A 22728-nucleotide genomic window follows, 5' to 3' on the forward strand; every position below is an offset into this window, starting at 1 on the left:
GAAAAAGTGCAGGTTTCTTCCTGTGGGGTCTAGGAATCCCAGAGATCGAGCAGGGGTGCCTGCCCGCATCCAGGCCCTCAAGGAGGAGCAGGGCTCTGGGAAGGAACCAGGGTTCTCACGTGCAAAGCCTCACAACCAAACTTGTCTGAGTGGCCCCTGCCATCTGTGTTTGGAATGTCCCTTCTAGGTTTTGCGTTTGACCTTGACTTTGTTCCTTGGCACAGTTCTTTTGAAATTCCACCCAGCCTTGGCCAAACTAAAGAAAAGGAATCTTGTCCTCACATACACCAGGGGAGAGGCTTGATGTAGTTAGAAGCCACCATGGCACCCGAGACCCAGGGAGACAGGGTGGACTGGAATAAATGCTTACACCCGGACAACAATCCAGGGCAGCTGGAGGGCTCTTCTCTTCCTTAGGAACACAACAAACAGCCTCACAGTGGCCTGTCTCTTCTCTCCTGACCAGCTTTGGGGCACCTGCCATTGGCCTGAACACCTGGGAGTGTGTGGTAACCGCACCTGACCGCAGACACTTAAGCACAGCCTGAGAATGGCCCTGCGTGGCAGACGCACCTGAATATGTGTTCCAAACTAGGGAATCTGGGAGTGGCCGACCTGGAGATTCGTTGTCTGAGAACATCTGAGCCCTGGACCGTGAAGCACGGCCATACAGGGGATCAAAGCCCAAGTCTGGGTTGAATGAAGATCCCCAGGCGGAGGTTGTTAGGGAAAGGTGCTAAGTGGAAATGCTATAGAAAATGCTTTTTGCAATTGATTGTGGTTTCTCCTGAACCACTCACTGCTACTGGACTCTCTCCCCTGTATATAAGTCCAAATAAAACCCCATGTCTCATTTGCTGGTCTCCGTCTCCTCTTCTACCTCTTGGTGCCTTCCCCACTGGAGTTGATAGGGGTTCTGCACATTGGGGAACAAAACGGGAAAAAGAGAAGGAGCAGCACCAGCTCGGGAGGAAACTGCTAACGCGAGGCTGAGGGATCCCTGGCCCTGGATGCTCTGAGCTGCCCAGGGCTGTGGGACAGGGAACCTGCCTGACCTGGCTGGTCTCCCCCGGAGGAACTGGATGCACTTGAATGGGCTCTCTGAGCACCGCGGATCCACCAGGTGGCAGTGCTGCTATTCCTCAGTCAGGACAGAGCCTGCAGCATGCCAGAGCGGCCACCGGAGGGCAACGGGGGACAATGTGCTCCTTCGCTCTGGAGGTTGCCTAGCAACTATGACGCAATGGGCTCCCGCTCCCCTCAAGTCTCCCAGGTTATTTCTGGCAAAACGGAGACTGTTGCACAAGGAGTGGCCTCAGGAATCCCAAAACTGCCTCTCTAAGCCAGCAGAATCTAAAATGGTCCAGGGACCCCAAATCCAGCACCACCCTGGCGTCTAGGGGATTGAGCTGCTATCTCTGTTCCATCAAAGGCCAGACGTCAAGAAGAGAGGCCTGGCACGGTGGCTCTGGCCTTTAATCCCAGCACTTTGGGAGGCCAAGGCAGGTGGATCACTTGAGGTCAGGAGTTTGATACCAGCCTGGCCAACATGGTGAAACCCCGCCTCCACTAAAAATACCAAAAAATTAGCTGGGTGTGGTGGCTCATGCCTGTAAGTCCCAGCTACTTGGGAGGCTGAGGCAAGAGAATGGCTTGAACCCGAGAGGCAGAGATTGCAGTAAGCCAAGATCGTGCCACTGCACTCCAGCCTGGCAACAGGGTGAGACTCCGTCTCAAAAAAAAAAAAAAAAAAAAAAAAGAAGAAGAAGAAGAAGAGAGACATTTTCCATTCCCTCTGTGGCCACACAGCCCCTGGAGATGCTCTGATTTCCCCAGTGGCTACACTGAAGCAACTTCCTTCCCTCCCCTCCCCAGTTCTCCCCCCTTGCTAAGCAGGGGCTGGATTCATGGGCATGTGACCTTGAGCAGACCTTGAGTGCCCCCCGCCACCACCAGCTCCTCAGCTGCACTTGAGGGGCCTGGGAAGTGTTGATAAAGCCCAGCTCTGGCCTTCTGTGGTCTTGATTCTCTCTTGTTCTCCCAAGGACTCTGTCCTTGGCTCAAACCGCTCCCTGGTTTTGATGACCCTGAAAATAGAATTCCTCCAATTCCAAATGGATAAGTATGACCTGAGAAACCAAAGATGGAACCAACAGAGTGAGGCAGACACGAGACAAGGAGTGTGGTTATAATGAGCTCAAAGCCTGTGCCGGTCTGGTCTGTGAAAGGTGAGGCGTGATCAACGCCCCAGGCAGAAGTCATGGGCGCCACTCTAGCCGTGGCATCAGGTGTGGTTCCAGGCACATCTCTGGGTCCTGAGGAGCCCCCTGGCCAAGGGCTGGGCCCTGCCTGGGGCCCAGGTGTCCATCCCTAAGGTCTTGGGGTCTCTGAGGGGCACTGTCTTCAAGGGTCACACTGGCATGTGCAGCTCGTTGTACTCATCCTGGCCATCCTCATCAAAGTTTGGTTCAGCATCTTCTGAGTCCAGCTGCAGAGGGAACAGAAGATTGCGGGAGGCAGGGAAGCATCCCTATCCCCTCCCATGCTCCACCTTCTCCTCCAACCTGCAGCCCTCCCTGCTCCCCGACCTTTCCTGGGCCTGTCTGCAAGTACCGTGACCCCGGGTGGCAGCACTGCCCTTGGCCAAAGCCTTCAGGTCACCTCCCAGACCAGACACCTGGCCCCTCCTGGTGATAATAATTATTATGAATCTCTTTCCTGAGGCCACTTCTAGTAGCTGTGGTACCTTTGTACACCATGTTTGAGTAGGATACACTGCAAAAGGATTTTTCATGGCTGGGCACAATGGCTCATGCCTGTAATCCCAGCACTTTGGGAGGCCAAGGTGGGAGGATTGCCTGAGGTCATGGGTTCAAGACCAGTCTGGCCAATATGATGAAACCTCATCTCTATTAAAAATACAAAAAAATTAGCCAGGCATGGTGGCATGCGCCTGTAATCCTAGCTACTCAGGAGGTTGAGGCAGGGGAATTGCTTGAACCAGGGAGGTGGAGGTTGCAGTGAACTGAGATTGCGCCACTGCACTCCAGCCTGGGTGACAGAACGAGACTTCATCGCAAAAAAAAAAAAAAAAAAAAAAAAAAAGATGTATTTTCCTCTAGACAAAAGCAGGGCTCAGGGTGGACACCAGTGCCACATCACCCCTGTGGCCTCAGCTGTGTGTTTTGGGTCAGGTACCGCCTGCACAGCTGTGTGCAGCAGCTCCGTGCCTGCTCCTGTACAAAACCACCATCCTCAGGCCTTTATCTGGACAAGCACTTGACCCTCGCAATGGTCCTACAAGGTAGGATCTATGATTACCCCTATCATACAGGTGAAAATAAGATTTTGGAAGGTGAGATAATTTGCAACAGAAGTTACATAACTAACACCCACAACTAGTGGGTGGCCAGACAGAGATTGCAACCCAGTGCCCATCTGCCCGAATACTGCCACCCCAGGCCACCCACTTACTGCCTGCAGCTCCCTGTCCTGGAAGAGCCGGGGCAGAAGACAATGCCTCAGAGGCACCGTGAGCAGCAGCAGGAAGGGAAAGGCGAGTGAGGCCGCCGTGGACTTGACCACCCAGAGCAGCGCGATGCATCCCAGCTGGATACAGGTGAACAGGTGCATCCGCCACGTCTTCACCTGGGGGAGCGGCCAGTGGGCCTCAGCGCACAGCACCCCGGCCTGCTCCCACCCACATCATGGGGAACTTGGCTCCCAGGTCCCAACTTCTCCCTCATATTCATCCCATCCATTGATGCACCCAGATCCCTCTGGATCCCCTTCCCGTCACCCCATTGCCCTACCCCATGCTTCCCTGGCCCTACCTTGGTTACATAGGGCTGCTCGGGATGGTGTTTTGCCGGCATGAGAATGAGCAACAGACGCTGGGACAGCTGGATACCAGACAGGGATGTGACCCCCATGTACAGGAAGATCCCAAAGAGCACAGCCAACGGGATCCGACGCAGCACGGCCCCCATGACGATGGACAAGCCTGGAGGAGGTGACACAGACCTGCTAACCCTCGGATAGCCCCTGGGAGGATGGACAGGCCTGGAAGAGGTGACACAGACCCACCTGACCCTCAGACAGCCCCTGGGGATGGACAGGCCTGGTGGGTGGGTGACACGAACCCACTAGACCAATCAGTTTGGTCTCATCACCTTGAACAAGAGAAGAGGGAGCAGGACAGAACCAGGAAAGGGCTCAGGGAGGAAGGAGTTGGGGGAGTGTTGGGAAGCAGGTTTGAGGGTCAGACTGAGGGCAACACATGACACATCGGGAGATTCAGGGTCAAGCCTGGGATAGAGAAGATATAAGACCATGGGGCCCCAGGAGTGGGGTGTGCAGGGTGGAGGTGGGCTCTCACCCACGAGGCTGGCGATGAGCACACCAGTGACCCGCTGTTCCCGCACCTCCTGGATCTGGGGCTTCTCACCAGGCGCGATGGCAGTGCGCATCACTGTCAGTGCATTGACATGGGTGACAGAGCGGACTGTGGCCGCCGTGAGCCACGGCAACCCAAACAGCCCACAGAGCCCCCCGAGGGAGCCAATGAGGAGCAGGTCCAGGTGGAAACCAGAGCCCTTAAGCAGCCTCCGCGCCTTCTGGCTGACGATGAGCCTGCAGAGAGAGGGTGGGGAGGGGTTGGGTGTGGCTGGCCCCGCGGGGGTAGGGGACAGAAACAGGCAGGCACACAGAGACCAGAGGGTGGGGAGAGGACATGCAGACAACAGTTCTCCCGGGACTGCCAGCTTCCTCTTTCAAGTTCCCAAATTGAAGTTCTCACATTGAAGCAAATGTGAGCCAAATTCTCATACTGTGAATATTTAAAACACCACAAAAGCCAGATGCCAGATCTTACCACGTTATTGTGGTTTAACCAAAATTAGATACATGAGAGCATCCCTGGGTGCAAGCTTAGACTGCTAGAGTGTTCTGAAGACTGTCAAGTGCCACGCTGCAAACAGTGGTGGCAACAGGCAGATGTCATGTCAAACCATCACGGGGAAGCCATGCCCCTGCCCGGGATGCCACTGCTCTCTGCTCCTCCCCCACCCCCTCCTCACCCCTGCCAGCTCCTCGACACACACTCTCTTCCTCAAGGCTTGCCACCAGTTCCTACCCACCCGGCCCCCCGATACTGATAATGATGTCTCTGCTATAACCCTGAAACCAAGCCAAAGAGGCAAGAGCCTGGCCTCGTCCCTCCCATCTCCTCCTCCCAGCCCTCTCACGCCGTGATCTGTGTCTCCATGAAGATGAGGATGAGGACGAGGAGGGCGGGGACAGCGGCTGCCACCATCATCCAGGGCGGGAAAGGACGGGCACTGCCCAGGGGTGGGATGAACCATGAGCGCTTATCGGGAGAGGTCACTGAGAGCCCTGTGGGCACTGTCAGCTTCTGCATGGCAGGAAAACAGGGTTCAGGGACACAGCCTCCCCCTGCTAGGAAGCCCATGAAGCAGTTGCTACCACCAACCTGCATCTCTAATACCAGGACTTCAGGGAGTTGGGGTGTGAACAGGTTAGGGAGAAATTAGCTTCGCATCCTCTAAAAGTCACTGTCCTTCCAAGAATCCAGTAGAGGGCAGGGAAATGGAGCGCCTCCTCTCTGAGCCCCAGAGCTTCCTGGGACCTGTGTCGGGTACCTGTCATTCTGCTCCCAGATCCACACCGGCTTCTGCTGGATTCTTCACTCAGGAAGGCGGCAATGCCGGAAGCCGGAAGCCCCAGCCCCACCACCCAGGGTAGCCACTCCACTAGGAGAGCTGGATTCAGGCCCGATCCCAACCCCAGGGCCCAAGGAGGGGCTCCCTCTCCTAGCCTTGGGGTGAGAGCAGCTGCCACAGGCTCAGGCTCCCTCACCTGCGTGTAGGTGTCTGTGATGGAGTAATCCACCAGGACCATCACCAGGATGGAGATGGGGATGCCAAAGTCCCCAATGATGCGGCGAGCCTGGAGAGGGGCCGGTCGGAGAAGGGGCAGAAGGTGGAGGCGAGGTCAGCAGACTAACATGGGACTTGCCATCCCTGGCCGTGCCTGGGTCCAAGCTGGAGCCAGAAGGCCCCCCACCTGCCTCTCAACCCCACAGGTGCCAGCACAGCCTGGGAGGTTGTTGTCTTGATTGGACTTCCCTGAGCAAAGGGCAAGTAGACTCCCAGAGAAGAGGCTTCCGATGGGGCGAGGGGCTGCCCAGGCTGGGTTCTGGTCCAAGGGCCGACTGGGGAAGGGGTGCAGACTCCCTGGGGAGCTGAGCCTAGCAGTGACAGCAGGAACCGGGGAACTCTTGGGGGCTCCACACCCAGCAGCTGCGCACCTTGCCCCCCAGGAAGCGGCTGTTCCTGAACTTGCGCAGGAAGAAGGCGATGAAGAAGGTCCCGAGCATGAGGATGAGTGACAGCAGTGCTGTATTGGGCTGGTTCCTCGGGCCTCGGGGGCCCTCGGTGGGGGGCAGGGCACTGCCATTGGGCTCCAGACCAGCCTCCAGGGACCCCTCCAGGGCCCCTTCAGGGGGGTAGAACGGCAGCAGCGGGTGCTCTGTGAATACCTGTGTGTGGATAACAAGGATGCCTTGTCACTCACCTGGCAGGTGACCTGATTTCATCGTCATCAGCACACCTGAGAGAGAGGGTGACCCCTCAATAGCAGTAACGTACGGACATCCAGCTGCACCACACACACATATACGCATACGCACATGAAACACGGAAAACACACAACACATACAGCACAACACACATATACAACATACAACACATACACAACACACATACTACACACAAAACAACACACCACATACACACAACACACATACAGCATGCACACACACATATGCACATATCACACGCCACACACACATCATAAAACACACGCACACACACACCACGCCATACTCACATACCACACACACACACACTCCTCTACAAAAGGTGACCCAAGGACACCCAGCCCCTTCGCACTGGCAGCACCCTCCCCATCACATACCTGTGCAGGTGAGTCCTTATTACTAAGCCTCCAACCACGTGCCTGGAGCTGTGACCTGGCACCTACCCTCTGGGTCTGACTCCCTCCCCTTCAGCTCAGACCTAGCCTAGGGTGTCCCTAGAACCCCTCACTCCCAACACAGTCCCTCTCCTTGTTCCTCAATTCTCCATACCTCCCCCTCCCATGGTATCCTCCCCAGGGCAATGTCCACCCCCATCTCTGCCATCCCCAAGACCTCTCTGGCCCTCCACCTTGTACAGCTTGTAGAAGGTCTCATAGATGAAAATGAGTGAGATGAGGAAGGCGAAGATCTCCTGGGTGAAAGGCGAGATGTAGCGGACCAGGAAGCTGCCTTCAGCGGCCACCAGGGCAAGGACGAAGACCACCAGCCAGAGGCCAACCCACACCCGGCCAGTGAGGTACTCCAGGTCCTGGGCTCGGCAGAACTGGGGGGGTTGGGAGTGGTGGTTACCCACTGCTCTGGGCGTCAGTGCCCCTGGAATGAGCAGCGGGTGAACTCCAAGGAAGAGGAGGGAGAATGCAGGGACTCATCCCCTGGGTAAGGAAGAGTGTGGGGCAGGATGGATACAGCGAGCAAGGCTCCCCTCACCTTGAAGAAGGCTTCCTCAAACACGAGCAGCGGCCCAGAGAAGCCAACCACAAGCAGTGGCTGAGCCCCCAGCAGAGAGAAGAGGACGCCAAGCACAGCGGTGGACACGATCAGCTCGGAAACGCCCATCAGCCCCTCGGTCTTCTCTCCTGCGGTGGCAAGGCCAGTAGGATGGCCCTAGCCTGGCTCTGTCTATCTGCCCCCTTCCTCATCTAGCTTGTCCTAAACTGGGGCTCCCAACAAAAGCAGAGCAGCCCCTTAGAGTGACAGACATACCCCATACCCCATTGCTCCCAGACCCTCCCCACTAGCCCCCAGTGGTGATCACAGGACTCCCACCCCTTACACCTCTCTCACGCACTCTCACTTTATAGCCCCCAAAGGTGATCCCTGGGGTTCCCTGACCCAGCATGTCTCTAAGGCGTTCACACCTTTGCTAGCACATCTACTGTCCCCTAACACGATCACACCCAGACCCAGAAACCTACAAATGACACTGGGACCAAGAGGGACTGCAGGAGCCCCTCAATTCCCCGAGCCCCTTTCCCTTACCTAGCAGCCCCCCGAAGGTGATGGCAGGGCTGAGGGCTGCAAAGTAGATGAAGAGCACGGCGGCCACACACTGGGAGTGCAGGGCGTCTCGCAGGTCACTGGGGTAGTGCGGGTACCGGCGCTTCACATCCCGCACGAGCCCCCCAAATACCGAGCCCGTCCGCAGCAAGGGGTCATCTTCAGGGGTCGCCTCGGAGCCCCCCAACTCCAAAGACAGTTCTGGGGGAACAAGGGGCTGCTGGGGCAGACCACTCCCTCTGGCTTGGAGGCCCCAAGCTTTTGGGATCAGGGATGCAAAGGACTCCAGAAGTCAGAAGGACAGGGCTGGGGTTACAGCCTCAGGGCCCTGGGATGGGAGAGTGTGTGTCAGGGACACTCAGCCCCCAAGGGTCTGACCTTTCCCAGGGGCCGTGTAGCCACCCTGTGTGGTCATCTCAACTTTGGTCTGTTCGCGCTCCCGCCGCTTCCTAAGCAGCTCTCGCTGGAAGGCAGCCACGGAGCGCAGCAGGTCTCGGCCCTCCACCTCAGATGGGGGGATCACGATGCTGCCATCCAGGAACTCGCTGATGGCGCTCAGGAGGTCCTGCCGGTCGTCCGCCTGGTAGGCAGCCTCATGAAACAGCTGGGGGCAACGAGAGGGCCAGGACTCTCAGGGATGGCCAAGGGAGCCTCCAGGAGGAAGACATGGGTGGGAGGGGTGTTGTCACTGAGCTATGGGCAGGGGGAACATTCAGCCATAGATACTGGGCCAGTCCAACAGTGTCGGCTGTTGTGACACTGACACCCAGCCCTGCAGGCCAGCAAGCCACCGTCCTGAAGCCCCAGGTGCCCTCATTCCCCCAGGAGATGCCAGCCTTCCACATGCCGCCACATGTGGCGGCTGGCAGAGCAGGGGCTTCCAGAGCCATTCCAACTGGATCGGCCACACCTTACAGGCTGATAATACTGTGAACGTTGCCCCTGGCTAAAAGACCCTCCTATTCAATCCCAGGAGAAGCTACAGCAAAGACCAGCACATCCAGCCGTCTTGTTCAAGTCTCGTGTCACATCTAAAGCTCTGGAGTCTAAGCTTTTCCCCTTATGTCACCACCCCCTCCCACAGCTACAGCTCAGGGCTCTCGCTTCCCCCTGGGCCAACAGCTCCCCCATACTCCAGGGCATGGCTTCCACCCAGGGGCCTCTATAGGCACCACTGTGGACAATGAGAGGGACGGGGGCAAGCAGGTCCTAGGAGAAGAGGCCTGCAGCCAACCTTGTCAGACATAAGGGTGGCAATGGAGCGCCCAAGCTCGTGATAGTCCGTGCTGGTGTGGCTGGGCCCCAGCATCACGAAGAGGAAGCGGACCGGGACAGGGACCTCAAGCACAGACTCCAGAAGCACAGCCTCATTCAGCCGCACGAAGGCTGCCGCCGGCTGCTCCAAAAAAGGCACACAACCTAGGGAAAGAGGAAAGCACAGGGCACTGGGCAAAAGGCAGCAGTCAAGGCAGGCCCTGGAATGGATATCTAGGACTATCAGGTACAGTTGAGCAGGTTGTATACTGCACAAAGAAACACGGTCTAAAGGGGTGCCATTCACTTATGTGTCTATATGTACACTGATGACAATTCACCAGCAGATGGAAACTCAGGGTATTAAAGAAGGGTTGCTCTTGTTTCTAATTCTCAGTGGTGCTACATGGACTTGCATGAGTCCAAGATAGCAGAAAACTGGACAGGAAGCAGGCAGGAGACTAGGAAAGGAAGTGGGCCAAGACCAGCTGTGAGGAAGAGCAGGGGCCAGGTGGAAACTGGAGGGAGATGGAGGAGGCGGCCTCCAGGCCACAACTCAGAAAAACAGGCCCCCAGGAGAGGCACCCACATGCTGCAGACCCTGCCCCCAGTGCCCAGCCCTCCTCACCCACAAGCACAACGGTGGCCTCAGCATCTTCGGGGATCTTCTCCAGCAGCTTCAGGCTTTTCCCCCGGTGACTGTCTCCCCCAGGCATGTGGAGGGGCTTCTGAGGACGCAGAACTGGAATAGGGCTGGGACCCAGACCGGAGGCCGTGGCAGGCCCTCCCAGCCCTGGCTCCAGGCCTGGGTCTGAGACCTGCTTCTCCCTCCCAGAGTGGGCAGGTACGGCACTGTGGCCCCACACTGGGAGCCACCGGCTGGGGTGTGGACCCTGACTCAATGCCCCCCACTGCCACCTTCTCTTGTTTAAACAGCTCCTGTGGGTCTGCCACATCATCACATTCAAACCGCCTGTGTCTCAGGGCAGGGACCCCTCCTGCTCATCTTCTCTAGGTCCCTCAGTGCCCAGCATGGTGCCAGCAATCCAACCTTCCCAACCCACTCAGTGAAGTCATTGATGACCTCAACGGAAACTGGACACTCTCTCAGTCCCCGGGCCCAAGCCAGAGCAAGGGCACTGACCTCCTTGGCGTCCGGGTCATGTGGCCAGAGTGGGGCTGGCTCCCCCAGGTCATCAGCCATGGTAGGCACCGCCCCATCAGGGCCGTGGCTGGGAGTTGGGTGATGATTCCCCAGGACCGAGTTCATGCTGGAGCTCGATGGGTTTCGGGGAAAGAAGCCACTGTCCTTGTCATCGTTGGGATGGCTGGAAGGCGCAGGGTGAGGCAGGTTAGGAGAGGAGAGGCTCTTGGTAGACTGAGGTCACGAGGTGAGTAGGGGAGGGTCAGGGCCTCCGTCCCTCTGCCTCAGTGTAAGAAGAAACTTTCTAATGATTGGAAGTGTCAAAAGATAGACGTGAGCTCTCTGTCACTGATTCAAGTAGAGGCTGAGAGCCACTCAGAAAAGGCTGTGCTCCTAGAAGGGCAGCTGAGCCAGCCAGGCCCCTCCCAGGCACCCACCCCAGCACCTGTGTTTCAGCAGCAAGGTACGCAGGACGCTGGCCCTGTCCTCCGGCCGGATCTGGTCGGACACAATCATGGTCTCCACCACGAGGTGTGCGATGCCTGGCAAGGTGGTTTGCTCCAGGTCCAGGAGGGCGGCTCCTAGGGGACAGTCCAGGGAGAGGGCACAATCCCATCAGGCAGGAAAAATCTCCCCCCACTCTGCCTGATCCCCAAGAGCAGGCGAATGTGCTGTAAGAGGAAAGAGGCCAGTGTGCCCAGGCAGATACACAGCTCCATATTGCCACAGGCCAGCCAGAGAGGGGCTGTGAAAACAGCACAGGAACGAGGGCACGGCCCCTCCTCACCAAGGAAGGGGAAGCCACGTGTTGATTGACTGCATGCACCAAACACAGCACTGCCCCTTGGGGCTCACGGGCTGCCCAGACAACTGGACCCCATGGTCCCAGGTGGCAGCTGGATCTTGGTTGGGCCCAGGACTCCAGGGAGTGTCCCTGGGAGCTGAGCAGCCTGGCACAGACTGAACTCTGTGGCCGTGAAGAGGGCATGCAGCCCCAGGCCAGGCCTGGGCATCCCTACCATGGGCGATGGTCCTCCTGAGCTCCAGCAGGCTGCGGAAGGAGAGTGAGGCAACGTGGGGCTTCCCCCAGCGCTCCGTCTCCTCCTCCACGTCCTCCTCAAACTTGATCCAGCGGGCCGTCTCCCGCCAGTGGGGCTCCTGGCTGCGGTCCAGCATCAGCTCGTTCAGCTCCACAAACACCTGGGGGGCATGCCATGGGTGAGGGCCCGGGAGCCGCCAGGTGTAGGGAACACGGCAACGAGGCAAGGCAGGAAGGTAAGGAGAGGAGGGCTCTGGGGTGTCAGGAAGCGACAGGCCCACCCTCTCAGCATTCTGACCTCATGAGGTCTCCGGTCCAGCTTCTTCTTCTTCTTCTTCCTGCGAAGGATGGGGGCCAGGCCACTGGGGCTGCCCCTCCCACCCTGCGTCCGGGACGGCTTCTTCACTAAGTGTCGCCGCACACCAGGATTGTCCTCCAGTCGGTGACCTGCAGAGAAGATGGGCTTGGGGGTCCCACAGGGGCAGCTGGGGGCCTCAGGGTCACGGCCCAGCTCCTTCTACCCAACCCATCTACTTGGTGAGCTCTATAGTCACCAAGGAACCATGCCGGCAGGAACCACCTAAGTCTATGGGGCCATTTCACTGATAAGAAGAATGAAGTTCAGAATGCAGGAAGGACAGCCCCATGGTCACCCAGGACCACCAGCCAAGGTGCAACCCAAAGGTAGACCCAGCTTGTCCACAGCCCCAGCCAGACCCTCCAGCCCCTGCCATGGCGGCTGCGCCTCGCTCTCCCTCTGCGGTCCCATGACTGGCATTGAGCCAGAGTCCCCAGGCACTGAGCCCCCAACACTCCGTGAGCCCTCTCTCAATGCCCATGTCCCCTCCCTGAAGGTACACGGCCCAGCGGACTCAGGCAGGGCTTCGCTCCCTTCCTCCCACCTGCCCCGCCCAGGTCAGCAGCAGTCAGGGAAAGGCCAGCAGGCCCGTTACTCACAAGTTAGTGGCCCTGCCAAGGGGCCCAGCTGGCCCCTGATGGACTCCCACAGGCCACCATCCTCAAAGTCCAGCACAAACATCTCTAAGTCTTCTGAGGCCAGTGAGTCTCGAGGGCTGGGGGCTGGATCCCTCCCAGGGCCCTGGCCTCCGGTGTCCCCAGACCCAGGGCTTAGTGCCCCATGGGGCTCAGGGTCTTCCTCCAGTGGGCTCGTCATTCTCCAGGTGGCCGATACCTCGGCCCCTGCTCCCTACCAGACCCCTCGTCTGCCCTAGAAGGTGGGAGCCTGGACAAGGTAGCAGCCTCTGTCCAACCAGAGCCGAAGGTGGCACAGCCTCCCGACCCCAACTCCCCACGTCCACAAGCCTGCTCCCCAAAGTGTCCAGCCCCGACCCTGGGTCTGTAAACACGCCCTCCCCCACCCCCCATCCCACTGCTACTGCTGCCATCGGATTGTTCCTGTCCCTGTCCTCAGGCCCTGGCAACTTTCCATGACGTATTGAGCTCAAAGCCCTACCCTTCCCCCCTACCCCGCCCACATACTGTGGCTCCAAGGAGGAGGAGGGATCAATGATGCCCCTGGCCTGGGCACAGAGCCCCATGGGTGATGACAGGTGGCACAGAAACCAGGGCACTGATAAGATGGAAGGAATGTGCCGAGATCACAGCCAGGCCCAGCCAAGGGTGGTGGGATGGGAGTAAGGGGTCCTGACAGGGAGAGGCAGGGGTCCAGAAAAGTGGCACAGACTCAGGGTCTGGTTTGGAAGGGATCAAAGAACTAGGAGATAAAGGGTTCGCCCTGAGAAGACAGGCCTTGGGGAGGGATACAAGGCTATGAAAAAGAGAGCTGCCATTTTCTAGGGGTGACTCAGAGGACAGAATCAGGACTGAGGCTTGAAGTGTCAGGAAAGGAAATCTCAGCTCTGGCAGTCAGAGAGGGTGGCTGGGTAAGGTAGTGAGCTCCCCATCACTGGCCACATCCCAGCAGACAGGGATTCAGAGAGGACTCAACCCTGAATGGGGGAGAGCTCACAGCCTCCCAAGGTCACTCGCAGGCTGAGTCAGTCGCAGTGAACCATAGGGGCTGCCACGAGGTCTCACTCACTCTTCATATCGTCCAGGTCTGCAGAACCCAGCATCTGGGCCTCCGCCTCATCTGTGGGCACCTGCTGCTCTGGACCACCTGCGTTGCCCAGGGCACTGCCTGGGCACAGTCGCTCCCGAAGGTCATAACTGGCCGATGGGCTCCAGGGCCGGCTCTTCTCCCCAGCGAGTCGGGAGGCCCTGGCCCGGGGGCTGGGGGAGCTGGGGAGGCAACATAATATCCTTGAACTTGACAGGGCCAGGTCGGTGGTTCCGTCACCGTCCCCCAGCTCAGAGTAGGGCCTGGAGTGGACCCTGAGCACAAGACCCAGGCCCCTCCTGGGCAGAAAAGGACACTGACCCAGGCCCCCTCTTCCCATCCCGAGGCTCCCCACTTCCTCCACCCTTCTCCTCGCCCTCTCCACTCTGTCACTCTCTCCCGAGGAACTCCTAACCTCTTCACTCTGCTCTTCTCCATTTTTCTCCCACCTTGTTCTCTCCTTCCCGTAAATCATGAGGACAGAGAAGAGATCCCCACCCCCCTCCTATCACCCTGCTCCCCTTCTCTCAGGGACAGAGTTGAGGACACTCCTCCGGATCAGGAAGGAGGTGACTGCCAGGGCTTTGGACCCTGCGGCTCTGGGCAGGGCCCTGCTGAGTGGGGGCTGTGGCCAGTACCTGCCAGAGTGCTGGGGGCTCCTGTCAGTGCGTGGGCCCACCGAGGGCAGGGGCTTGGTGATAGCAGCCCTCCCGGGGAGGCCTGGACTGTCATCCTCATCACTTCCAATGGAGAACTGCAGACACAGAATGTGCCCTGGGGCCCTGCCCCAACCCACCATGCAGCCCCAACCCCATCCAGCCTCCGGTCTCACACAGGTCCCCATCATGTGCTCCTCCCCTCCTCACTGCACCCCTCCCTGACCCCTAACCTGCCACCTCTCCAAGGGAAGCCCCTACCTTTGCCTTCGGTGGGGACCCTGAGGGTGGGGGCTCTCCAGGTTCTGCCTCAGATTCTCCTTCCTCTTCCTCCTCTTCCTCCTCCTCCTCATCCACTCCAGCTCCCCCCTCCTCCTGGATGGGAGGGGTCCCCTCGGAGGGGGGAGCAGAGGTCTTCTCCTTCTTCCTCTTTCTCCTGTTGTGCCGGGCAGAGGTGGGGGGCAGCCGCCGCAGCTTGTGGGGTGGAGGCAGGCGCGCTGAGAGCGGGTGGTGGGTGTGGTGGGATGTGTGCCGGTGAACTGGGGGTGCAGGAGATCCAGTTGAGGCCCCCACAGCAGAAAGGGTGGTCCTCCCCACCCAAGGGACACACACCTTCCAGCTCAAGGCCGCAAACAAGGGCACCCTAGTCCTTCCTCCAGGGCCATGACCCCCCAACACCTGTGTCCACGTGCCTGTCACTGATGAGGTCCGGTGGAGTGGGAGGAGGGGACGGATGGAAAGGGAAGGTCATGAAGGGGACTGGGTAAGGGGAGATGATACAGCAAGGAGGGGAAACGCAGAGTCGAAGGAGCCAAGGGGGGACAAGGAGGGAGTGACTGGGGCCAAAGAGGAAGTGGAAGGTCACCATGGAAGGGCCCAGGCCTGGCTCCCTAGATCTCCCCTGGTCTGGGGCCCACCTCCCCTGGCAGGCGGACAGGCGATGGGTGGGGGAGGCAGGATGACCGAACACGGCATGTGGCCCCGCACAGAGTCCAGCACAGTGTCCGGCACAGGATGGCACTGGGTGACCAAGCCCAAGGTGAGCGCGGTGATGGTGGCGATGATGGTGATGGTGGCAAGGGCGGCCGCACTAGGGGTCCCCAGGCTACCCACACTCAAAGTCCCGCTCGCTGTAGCTGCGGCTGGGCTTCTCGGGGTCCCAGGCCGGGGGCTTGCTGATGAGGTCCCCAAACCTGCTCACAGCCAAGGTCTTGCCCAAGTCATCGTCCTCCTCCTCCACGTCTGGACTTAGAGGGGGCTCCTCCAAGGGCACCCGGACCTGCAGGCCCAGACAGCCTCTGCTAACGACCCCTGACCCATGAAGGCCCCACACCCACGCCAACTCCAAGCCCTAGCTGGGGGAACTCAGCAGGCTCCCGCACCATCAGGCCCCCTCCCCTTGAGCCCAGGCCTGTGTCAGCATCTCGCAAACCACCCTCTCCGGGCTCCCAGAGCTCGAGGAGAGAGAAGGCTACAGATCTGGAAAACACCAAAAGCCACCTCTTTCTCCATAACCCCAGCCCAGCTCAATCATGGATCTCGGGGGTGGGGGGGGGGGTCCTGGGGTCGGCCAGAGGGCACCTCTGCCCACCCTAAGGTTCCTACCCTTTCCTCTCCCATCCTCCCCCACCCCCGCGCGCGCCAGTCACCTGGGGTAGGGGGGAGGCGCCCCCGGGCGGCGGGATCACTCCGTTGGCCATGGCTGGGGAGGTGGCTGGGGACGCTCTCGCTCACTAAGGAACCCGAGCCCCGGGTGAGAAGGAGGGGCCACTGAGGGGGCCTAGCGGGGAGCCCTGGGGGAGGAGGGCGGGGTCAGGATCCTCGCGCTGGCGTCCCCCACCCGGGAGCCGGATCCCCGCACCCGGCCCTAGCGCCCCGCGTAGGCCCAGCCACGCCCAGGACACCCCAGGGCCCCCGCCCTGCCCGGCGCGCCCCGCCCCGCGGTACCTCGGGGCTCCGGAGCCTGCGAGGCCCAGGCGGGCCGCCGCGCCCCATGTCCCCCGCGCTCGCTCTGGAGCGCAGCCGCGGCTCCAGTCCGGCCTCTCGCGGCGCAGAGCCGGGCTGGCCGGGCGGACGCAGGCGCCGGAGCCCGCAGCCCGCGGCTCCACCTCCTCGCGCTCGGCTCCGCACCTCCGCCGCCGCCGCCGCCGGGCCGCACAATGGGAGCGGGCGGGCAGTGACTCACCCCGCCCCGGCCGGCGCGGCCCCCACGCGCGGGCCCCGCAGCACCCCACCTGCCCGCGCGCCCCTTCTCCAGGCGCCCCCCGCATGGCTGGGGGCGGGGGCGCGGCCCGAAATTCCCACAATCCCCAGATTCACTCCCCCACCTGCTTTTAGCCTCCCCTTCCTTCCCCTCCAGAGCCCTGGAAACCACCCCCTCCGCAGACACAGGCCCTTCCAGTCTTGGGAACGGAGCTCACAGACCCCTGGAAGCACCCACCACCTCCCCTTTCAGCTCCAGTACAGCTTATGCCCCTCAAAGCCCTGGCCTCTGTCACCAGGCACCACCCAACCAACGTTTGACCTTGACACTGTATTTCCCCTCCTCCGGCCTCAGCGTCCCCAGCTGTCGCAAGAGGGGCCTGCAATAGGGCTGTTCCAAAGTTCTATCCAACTCTTAAGATTCTGTGGCTCCGTTTTCACATTTCCTCTCCCTCCTCCCCCATCCCTGAGGTCACATCTCATTTTCCAAGGGCAAAAGGTCTTTGGAAGGAGCCGCTGGACCCCAATCAGCCCCTCTCCTGAGATCAGTGAAACTGGACTTCTACACAGTGCCATACCTATAACAGCCCCGTGACCTTGGTACTTTACCCTGTCTGACACCTGGCCTCATCTAGATCCCAGCTCAACCCAAGGAAAGTTTTCTGTGTGTATAGCCTTCCAAGGGGAAGGGAGCTACGATCTGCTGGCTGCCCACTTGTGTTGTGTGTGCTCACAGCCCCTCCGCCAGGTAGGCCCTCTCCAACTGGCTGCCGCGTCTCAGGCATAATAATAAGAGGAGCTATTAGGACTCCCATTTGGTCGGCAGAGGACAGTGAAGACTCAGGGAGGCTGGTTACCTGCCATGGTCACAGCTGGGAGGCAAGCTGCCAACAGGTCTGGGCACCATTATCTGTATATTGAAGGTAATTCTCCAAGCCACAGACAAAATTTTTAACTGAAAGAGATGTGCTGTCCTCCGAAGTCTCACAGGGTGAGTCCCAAGGTGGGAATTCCCAGGGTGGGAATCAGCTGGGCCCAGGCAGAGCATGTGAAGCATGCCCTAGAACTCAGAATGGGAGACCCAGCTGTTGGGGGTTGAATTGTGTCCCCCACAATTTATATGTTGATGTCCTAACCCCTTGTACATCAGATTGTGCCCTTATTTGGCAATAATGTTCTTGTAGATGTTAAGATAAGGGTGGGCTCCTCCTCCATTATGACTGGGTGTTCCTATGAAAAGGGGAAATTGGCCAGGCGCGGTGGCTCACACCTGTAATCCTAGCACTTTGTGAGTCCTAGGTGGGCAGCTCACTTGAGATCAGGAGTTCGAAACCATCCTGGCCAACATAGTGAAACCCTGTCTCTACTAAAAATACAAAAATTAACTGGGTGTGGTGGCACACACCTGTAATCCCAGCTACTCGGGAGCTGAGGCAGGAGACTTACTTGAACCCAGGAGGTGGAGGTTGCAGTGAGCAGGGATCATGCCACTGCACTCCAGCCTGGGCGACAGAGTGAGACTCAATCTCAAATATATACATATATATACACACACGCACATATACATATATATATATACACACACACACATATATGTATGTAATAAAAATAAAAAGAGGAAATTTGGACACAGAGGCGCATTCAGGGAGAACACCTAGTAAAGACTGAAGTTCTGCTTCCACAAGCCAAGCAACCTCCAAAGCTGGGAGAGAGGCCTGGAGCAGATCCTTCCCTAGTGCCTTTAGAAGGAGCCTGGCCCTACCGACACCTCAATATCTGGCATCTAGCTTCCAGATCTGTGAGGCAGTCAATTTCCATTGTTTAAGCCACTTGGTCGATGGTACTGTGTTACAGTAGCCCTAGCAAACTAGGGCTATCCCAATTCTTCATTTCTCTGAGCCAGGCAATGTGGTTCCAAGTCTCTAGCTTGAGTTTTGTTTTGGTAGGGCCTTCACGTCCTTAGAGATACGCAAGAGCCTTGGAATCTTTCCTGGTCGGCATTTCACAAGGGCTCTGGTCTTCAGTCTACCCTGGCATTGCGTTCCCAGCCCTGCTCCTCTAGCCTGTAAAGTCAGACATCAGTTACTTTAATACTGAGACAGCCTGAGGAGGGTCTTGCCAACCAGGGACCCCTGGGGTACCAGGCCATGTATATCCTGCACACCAAGCTACCATAGGGTATCAAAGGACTTGTGCCTCTGAGGCTCCACCCACCCCAGGGAAGCTGCTGAGCACAGGTCCTCATCGTTTGGGAGCTCCAGACTCCCATCCTCTTTCAGTTAGAGACTCCCACACCCCACCCAGAGTCTGCAGCTCCGTTCTCTACCTTTGCAGACCTTCCTCTCTCCTCCACCCTTCTGAGATGACGAAGTAAAATCTCCCCTTGAAGAGCCTTTAGAAACCCATGTTTATCTCTTTCCTTCCAGGCTGGAGGGAGTAAGATGTGCTGACACCCACCAGTTGTTTCGTACCAACTCATCCTATTAGAATAAACGTATGCGTTCGTTAGGCCCGCTCGTCTCCTGACATCCTGCCTGCGGCGCACCTGCAACTGTCAGTCCCCTACGGTGTGTTTCCGATTGGGGTCTGCATTTCTGTGACAAAAGAGCACTCCTTGCATGCACAAAGGATGGTCACTCTGGGTATGTGTCAGCTCCTATCTTAGAGCCTGGAGACACTGAAGTGACAGGAAAGGTGACAGCAAAGGCAGAAGCCAGCGACAGGCCAGATCAGAACAGTAGCCAACTGTCACACCCTTCCCCACAGTCCAGTCTCACATGAACGTCCCTACCCTGCATGCTGGCACCCCAGGACACTTGTCTGCACACGCAGCAGTACAGCAGCCTGTCCCCTAAGTCCAAGGGAGCAGGAGCCATCCTGCCACACCACCCAGATTTGGGGGCACAAGCAAGCACACCATTCTCTGGGCTCCCCATGAATGGGCCAGAAGCCCTTGGTGGGTTCCTCTCGTGCTGTTTCCTGGAATCTCATGCTGTTCTCTGGGGTCCAGCATGCTGGGAACTAGGCCAGTATGGAAGATTTTATCATCCATGGCCACCCAAATCTTTGAAAACCCATGTTTTTTTGTTGTTGTTGTTGTTTTTGAGACGGAGTTTTGCTCTTGTTACCCAGGCTGGAGTGCAATGGCGCGATCTCGGCTCATCGCAACCTCCGCCTCCTGGATTCAGGCAATTCTCCTGCCTCAGCCTCCTGAGTAGCTGGGATTACAGGCACGCGCCACCATGCCCAGCTAATTTTTTTGTATTTTTAGTAGAGACGGGGTTTCACCATGTTGACCAGGATGGTCTCGATCTCTTGACCTTGTGATCCACCCACCTCGGCCTCCCAAAGTGCTGGGATTACAGGCTTGAGCCACCGCGCCCGGCCTTGAAAATGTACTTTTACATTTTGGTCATTTCTCATAAATCCTCTCTGGCCAAGGTAGAAGCCAGAAAACCCTTGCAGCCAGGGCACAGATACTGACCTCGATTCCACCAGTCAGACTCACCTGTGCAAGACCTGAATGTAGAAGGGAACAATGTGCACAGGAGACTCAGACCTCTACAGCATGGAAGGGAGAGACGTTCTCGTACTGTGGCTGCTCAGTGGCCCTTGCTCTCTGTTCCTCCCCAGAATACTACCTAATCATTATTTCTTTAATAAATTCCTTGCCAGCGTAAAATGGCTATTGCTGGCAGCTAGGCATCCTGACTGCTAGAATCAGGGAAATGAGCTCTCAGTCCAGGTCATGGGATGAGCAGACACCAGGCATTAGTGGTGCCAACATCAAGGAGCTGGCGGAGAGGACATGAGGGAATGGCCCTCCCATTAACAGGCCTGGGTAGCCCCTGCTTCTCTTATGATTACTCTCATCCCCCATCAGCTCCATCCTGTACTTTTAAGGATAGTAACAATGATAACTTCATTATTTAAAATACAGGTAGTGCTTTCCGGTTTACAAGCCACTTTAATATTCACATGCTCATTGGTTCCTCACAACATCTCTGTGGAAGAACAGCTTAATCCCATTTGACAAGTGAGAAAATGAGGCTTGGAAAGTTTCATTGGCTTGTCCAAGGTTCAGGGTTCATAGGCAGCATGGTCAAGAAGCAGATGCAAGGGCTTCCGGCTTTATGTCTAATGTTTATCCCTGTATACCACCGTACCTCCCCACACTGGGTCTTTTTTTTTTTTTTTTTTTTCTTTTCCTAAAGGAGTCTTGCTCTGTCACCGAGGCTGGAGTGCAATGGCATGATCTCGGCTCACTGCAACCTCCACCTCCCAGGTTCAAGCGATTCTCCTGCCTCAGCCTCCTGAGTAGCTGGGACTACAGGTGGACACCATAACCGGCTAATTTTTGCAATCTTAGTAGAGACGGGGTTTCGCCACGTTGGCCAGGCTCGTCTCGAGCGCCTGACCGCAAGTGATCCACCCTTCTCAACCTCTCAGAGCACTGCAGTTACAGGCATGAGTCATGGCACCTGGCCTCCCACCATGTCTTGCCCTCCTACAGCTGCTGGACCTTCCATGCCATGGGCACAAATTGAAATATACTACTAACTTCCCAGATCGACTTTTCAAGGAGACTGCATCTTTGCGACTAGCATCTGCATAGAGGAATAGATGTGAGACATCTAGAGCCAAGCAGCCTGAGTTTATAGCACAGCTCTGCCACTTGACAATTGTGTAACTTTGATTAAGTTATTTGACCTCTCTGGAACTCAGATTACCTATCTGTAAAATGGCAATAATAACAGGGTTGTTGAGAGGCTAAAATGAGTTCATCTGTGTAAAGCCATGACTGGCCCATAGTAAGTGCTCAACAGTGTTAGCTAGTTTCAATACCACTACAAATCGAAGAGACACAAGTACCAAAAAGTCCTCAAATAACTTGCAATGTGAAAAATGGTGAAATGTACACACATAAAATAAGCAAAAGCTTGCTCTTACCAGAGAAATAATTCTTAGAGCCATATTAAAGGTGAGAATTGTGGCTGAGCATGGTGGCTCATACCTGTAATCCCAAAGCAGCACTTTGGGAGACCAAGGCGGGTGGATCACGAGGTCAGGAGTTCGAGACCAACCTGGCTAAGATGGTGAAACCCCCCTCTCTACTAAAAATACAAAAATTGTCTGAGCACAGTGGCAGTCACCTGTAATCCCAGCTACTTGAGAGCCTAAGGCAGGAGAATTGTTTGAACCCCAGTGAGCCGAGATCATGCCACTGCACTCTAGCCTGAGCGACAGGGTAAAACGCCATCAAAAAAAAAAAAAAAAAGATGACAATTGCAAACTCTAAGAAGGCGAGGAGATCCAGAATGACTTTTATCCCCACCAGGGTAGATCATAACACTCTGGTCATGGATCAGTCTTTGCCTTGGTAACCCTAACTTGGCAGGCTGGGGAGTTTCTGGAATACAGCAGGGTATGGATTGAGCTAGCCCCAGTTTCACTTAGACTCTTGCCAAAAGTATCTCCCCACTCCCCAGAGCAGAGCACCCAGTGCCATTTGCTGCTGACTGGCCTGGTGGTGAGTAAGATCTTATTTTTACACAAGAGAGAACGTGGCATTGAGAAAGAGCCAGAATCTGGAGTTAGAGATACTATATATAAAATGCCAGTTCAATGCTTGGCACAAAATAGGTGCTCAATAAATGCCATCCTTATTATTTACTATTGTTGTTACTCTGTGGTGGTTTATCCCTTCATAATCCATGGGTTGATTGGTAAATTTTGAACTAGCTTTGAAATAAATCCAGGACAGCACCACTGTCCCTGAAGTTTCTCCCACCCCTGTTGAATCCACCTTTCAGCTCCCGTCTTTACTGATGTTTGTTTAACAAAGAATTTTGAGATGTGGATCTATGTCCTTGCATGCTCCTCTTCTGCCCCTACCCAAGCAGGTAGCCTGCTTTGAGTTTTGTTATTTGGGGTGAATGGGTAGGACACAAAGCAGAAATCACCTATGAGCCTTTCTGCCTTTTGTTCTTTCAGAGCCAACGCTTTAGGGAACCAAGGGAGGGTTGTGAAGGAAGAAAGAGGAAAAGGGTTAGCAAGAGAGACAGTGTCTCAGCTGGAAGGTGGGGAGGAGTGGAGGAGCAGACCCTTTGACCTCCCCAATCAGCAAAGCAGGTGGTTCCCCAAGGTGCAGAAAGGGAAGAGAGTGAAGTCGGTGAG

At 57.0% G+C, this 22728-nt stretch overlaps 1 protein-coding gene across 7 annotated transcripts; it reads right to left on the reverse strand.

Moving 5' to 3' along the window:
* Nucleotides 1-2158: 2158 nt before the first annotated feature.
* On the reverse strand, nucleotides 2159-16586 carry SLC4A3 (solute carrier family 4 member 3). 7 transcript variants are annotated; one of them, XM_039469999.2, is made up of 23 exons: nucleotides 16297-16585; nucleotides 15999-16082; nucleotides 15463-15628; nucleotides 14611-14888; nucleotides 14332-14447; nucleotides 13676-13875; nucleotides 11912-12060; nucleotides 11594-11774; nucleotides 11020-11155; nucleotides 10575-10758; nucleotides 10059-10158; nucleotides 9411-9595; nucleotides 8555-8780; nucleotides 8159-8377; nucleotides 7607-7755; nucleotides 7248-7442; nucleotides 6329-6559; nucleotides 5878-5967; nucleotides 5247-5413; nucleotides 4379-4632; nucleotides 3834-4003; nucleotides 3475-3648; nucleotides 2159-2488 (listed from the first exon to the last, which is right to left on the reverse strand). In XM_039469999.2, exons 2-23 carry the CDS (start codon nucleotides 16047-16049, stop codon nucleotides 2411-2413), a joined length of 3699 nt encoding a protein of 1232 aa, XP_039325933.1. In that variant the 5' UTR covers nucleotides 16050-16082; nucleotides 16297-16585; the 3' UTR covers nucleotides 2159-2410. The 7 variants fall into 7 exon arrangements, with proteins under 7 accessions (XP_039325933.1, XP_039325932.1, XP_074255069.1 ...); XM_039469998.2 differs by having other exon boundaries at nucleotides 15999-16142; XM_074398968.1 differs by lacking the exon at nucleotides 15999-16082 and having other exon boundaries at nucleotides 16297-16586.
* Nucleotides 16587-22728: the final 6142 nt, after the last annotated feature.

This window comes from Saimiri boliviensis, chromosome 5 (assembly GCF_048565385.1).
Source record: "Saimiri boliviensis isolate mSaiBol1 chromosome 5, mSaiBol1.pri, whole genome shotgun sequence".
Classification (NCBI taxonomy): Eukaryota; Metazoa; Chordata; class Mammalia; order Primates; family Cebidae; genus Saimiri; species Saimiri boliviensis.

What these genes read in the sequence shown, in the direction of transcription:
- SLC4A3 (XM_039469999.2), bottom strand. Translation starts at nt 16,049, where the DNA reads ATGGCCAACGGAGTGATCCCGCCGCCCGGGGGCGCCTCCCCCCTACCC. An exon ending in GGTCCCCACCGAAGGCAAAG is followed by an intron (nt 14,448 to 14,610) that starts GTAGGGGCTTCC and finishes CTGTGTCTGCAG; the next exon opens with TTCTCCATTGGAAGTGATGA. An exon ending in CACCTTCGGGGGGCTGCTAG is followed by an intron (nt 7,756 to 8,158) that starts GTAAGGGAAAGG and finishes TTGCCACCGCAG; the next exon opens with GAGAGAAGACCGAGGGGCTG.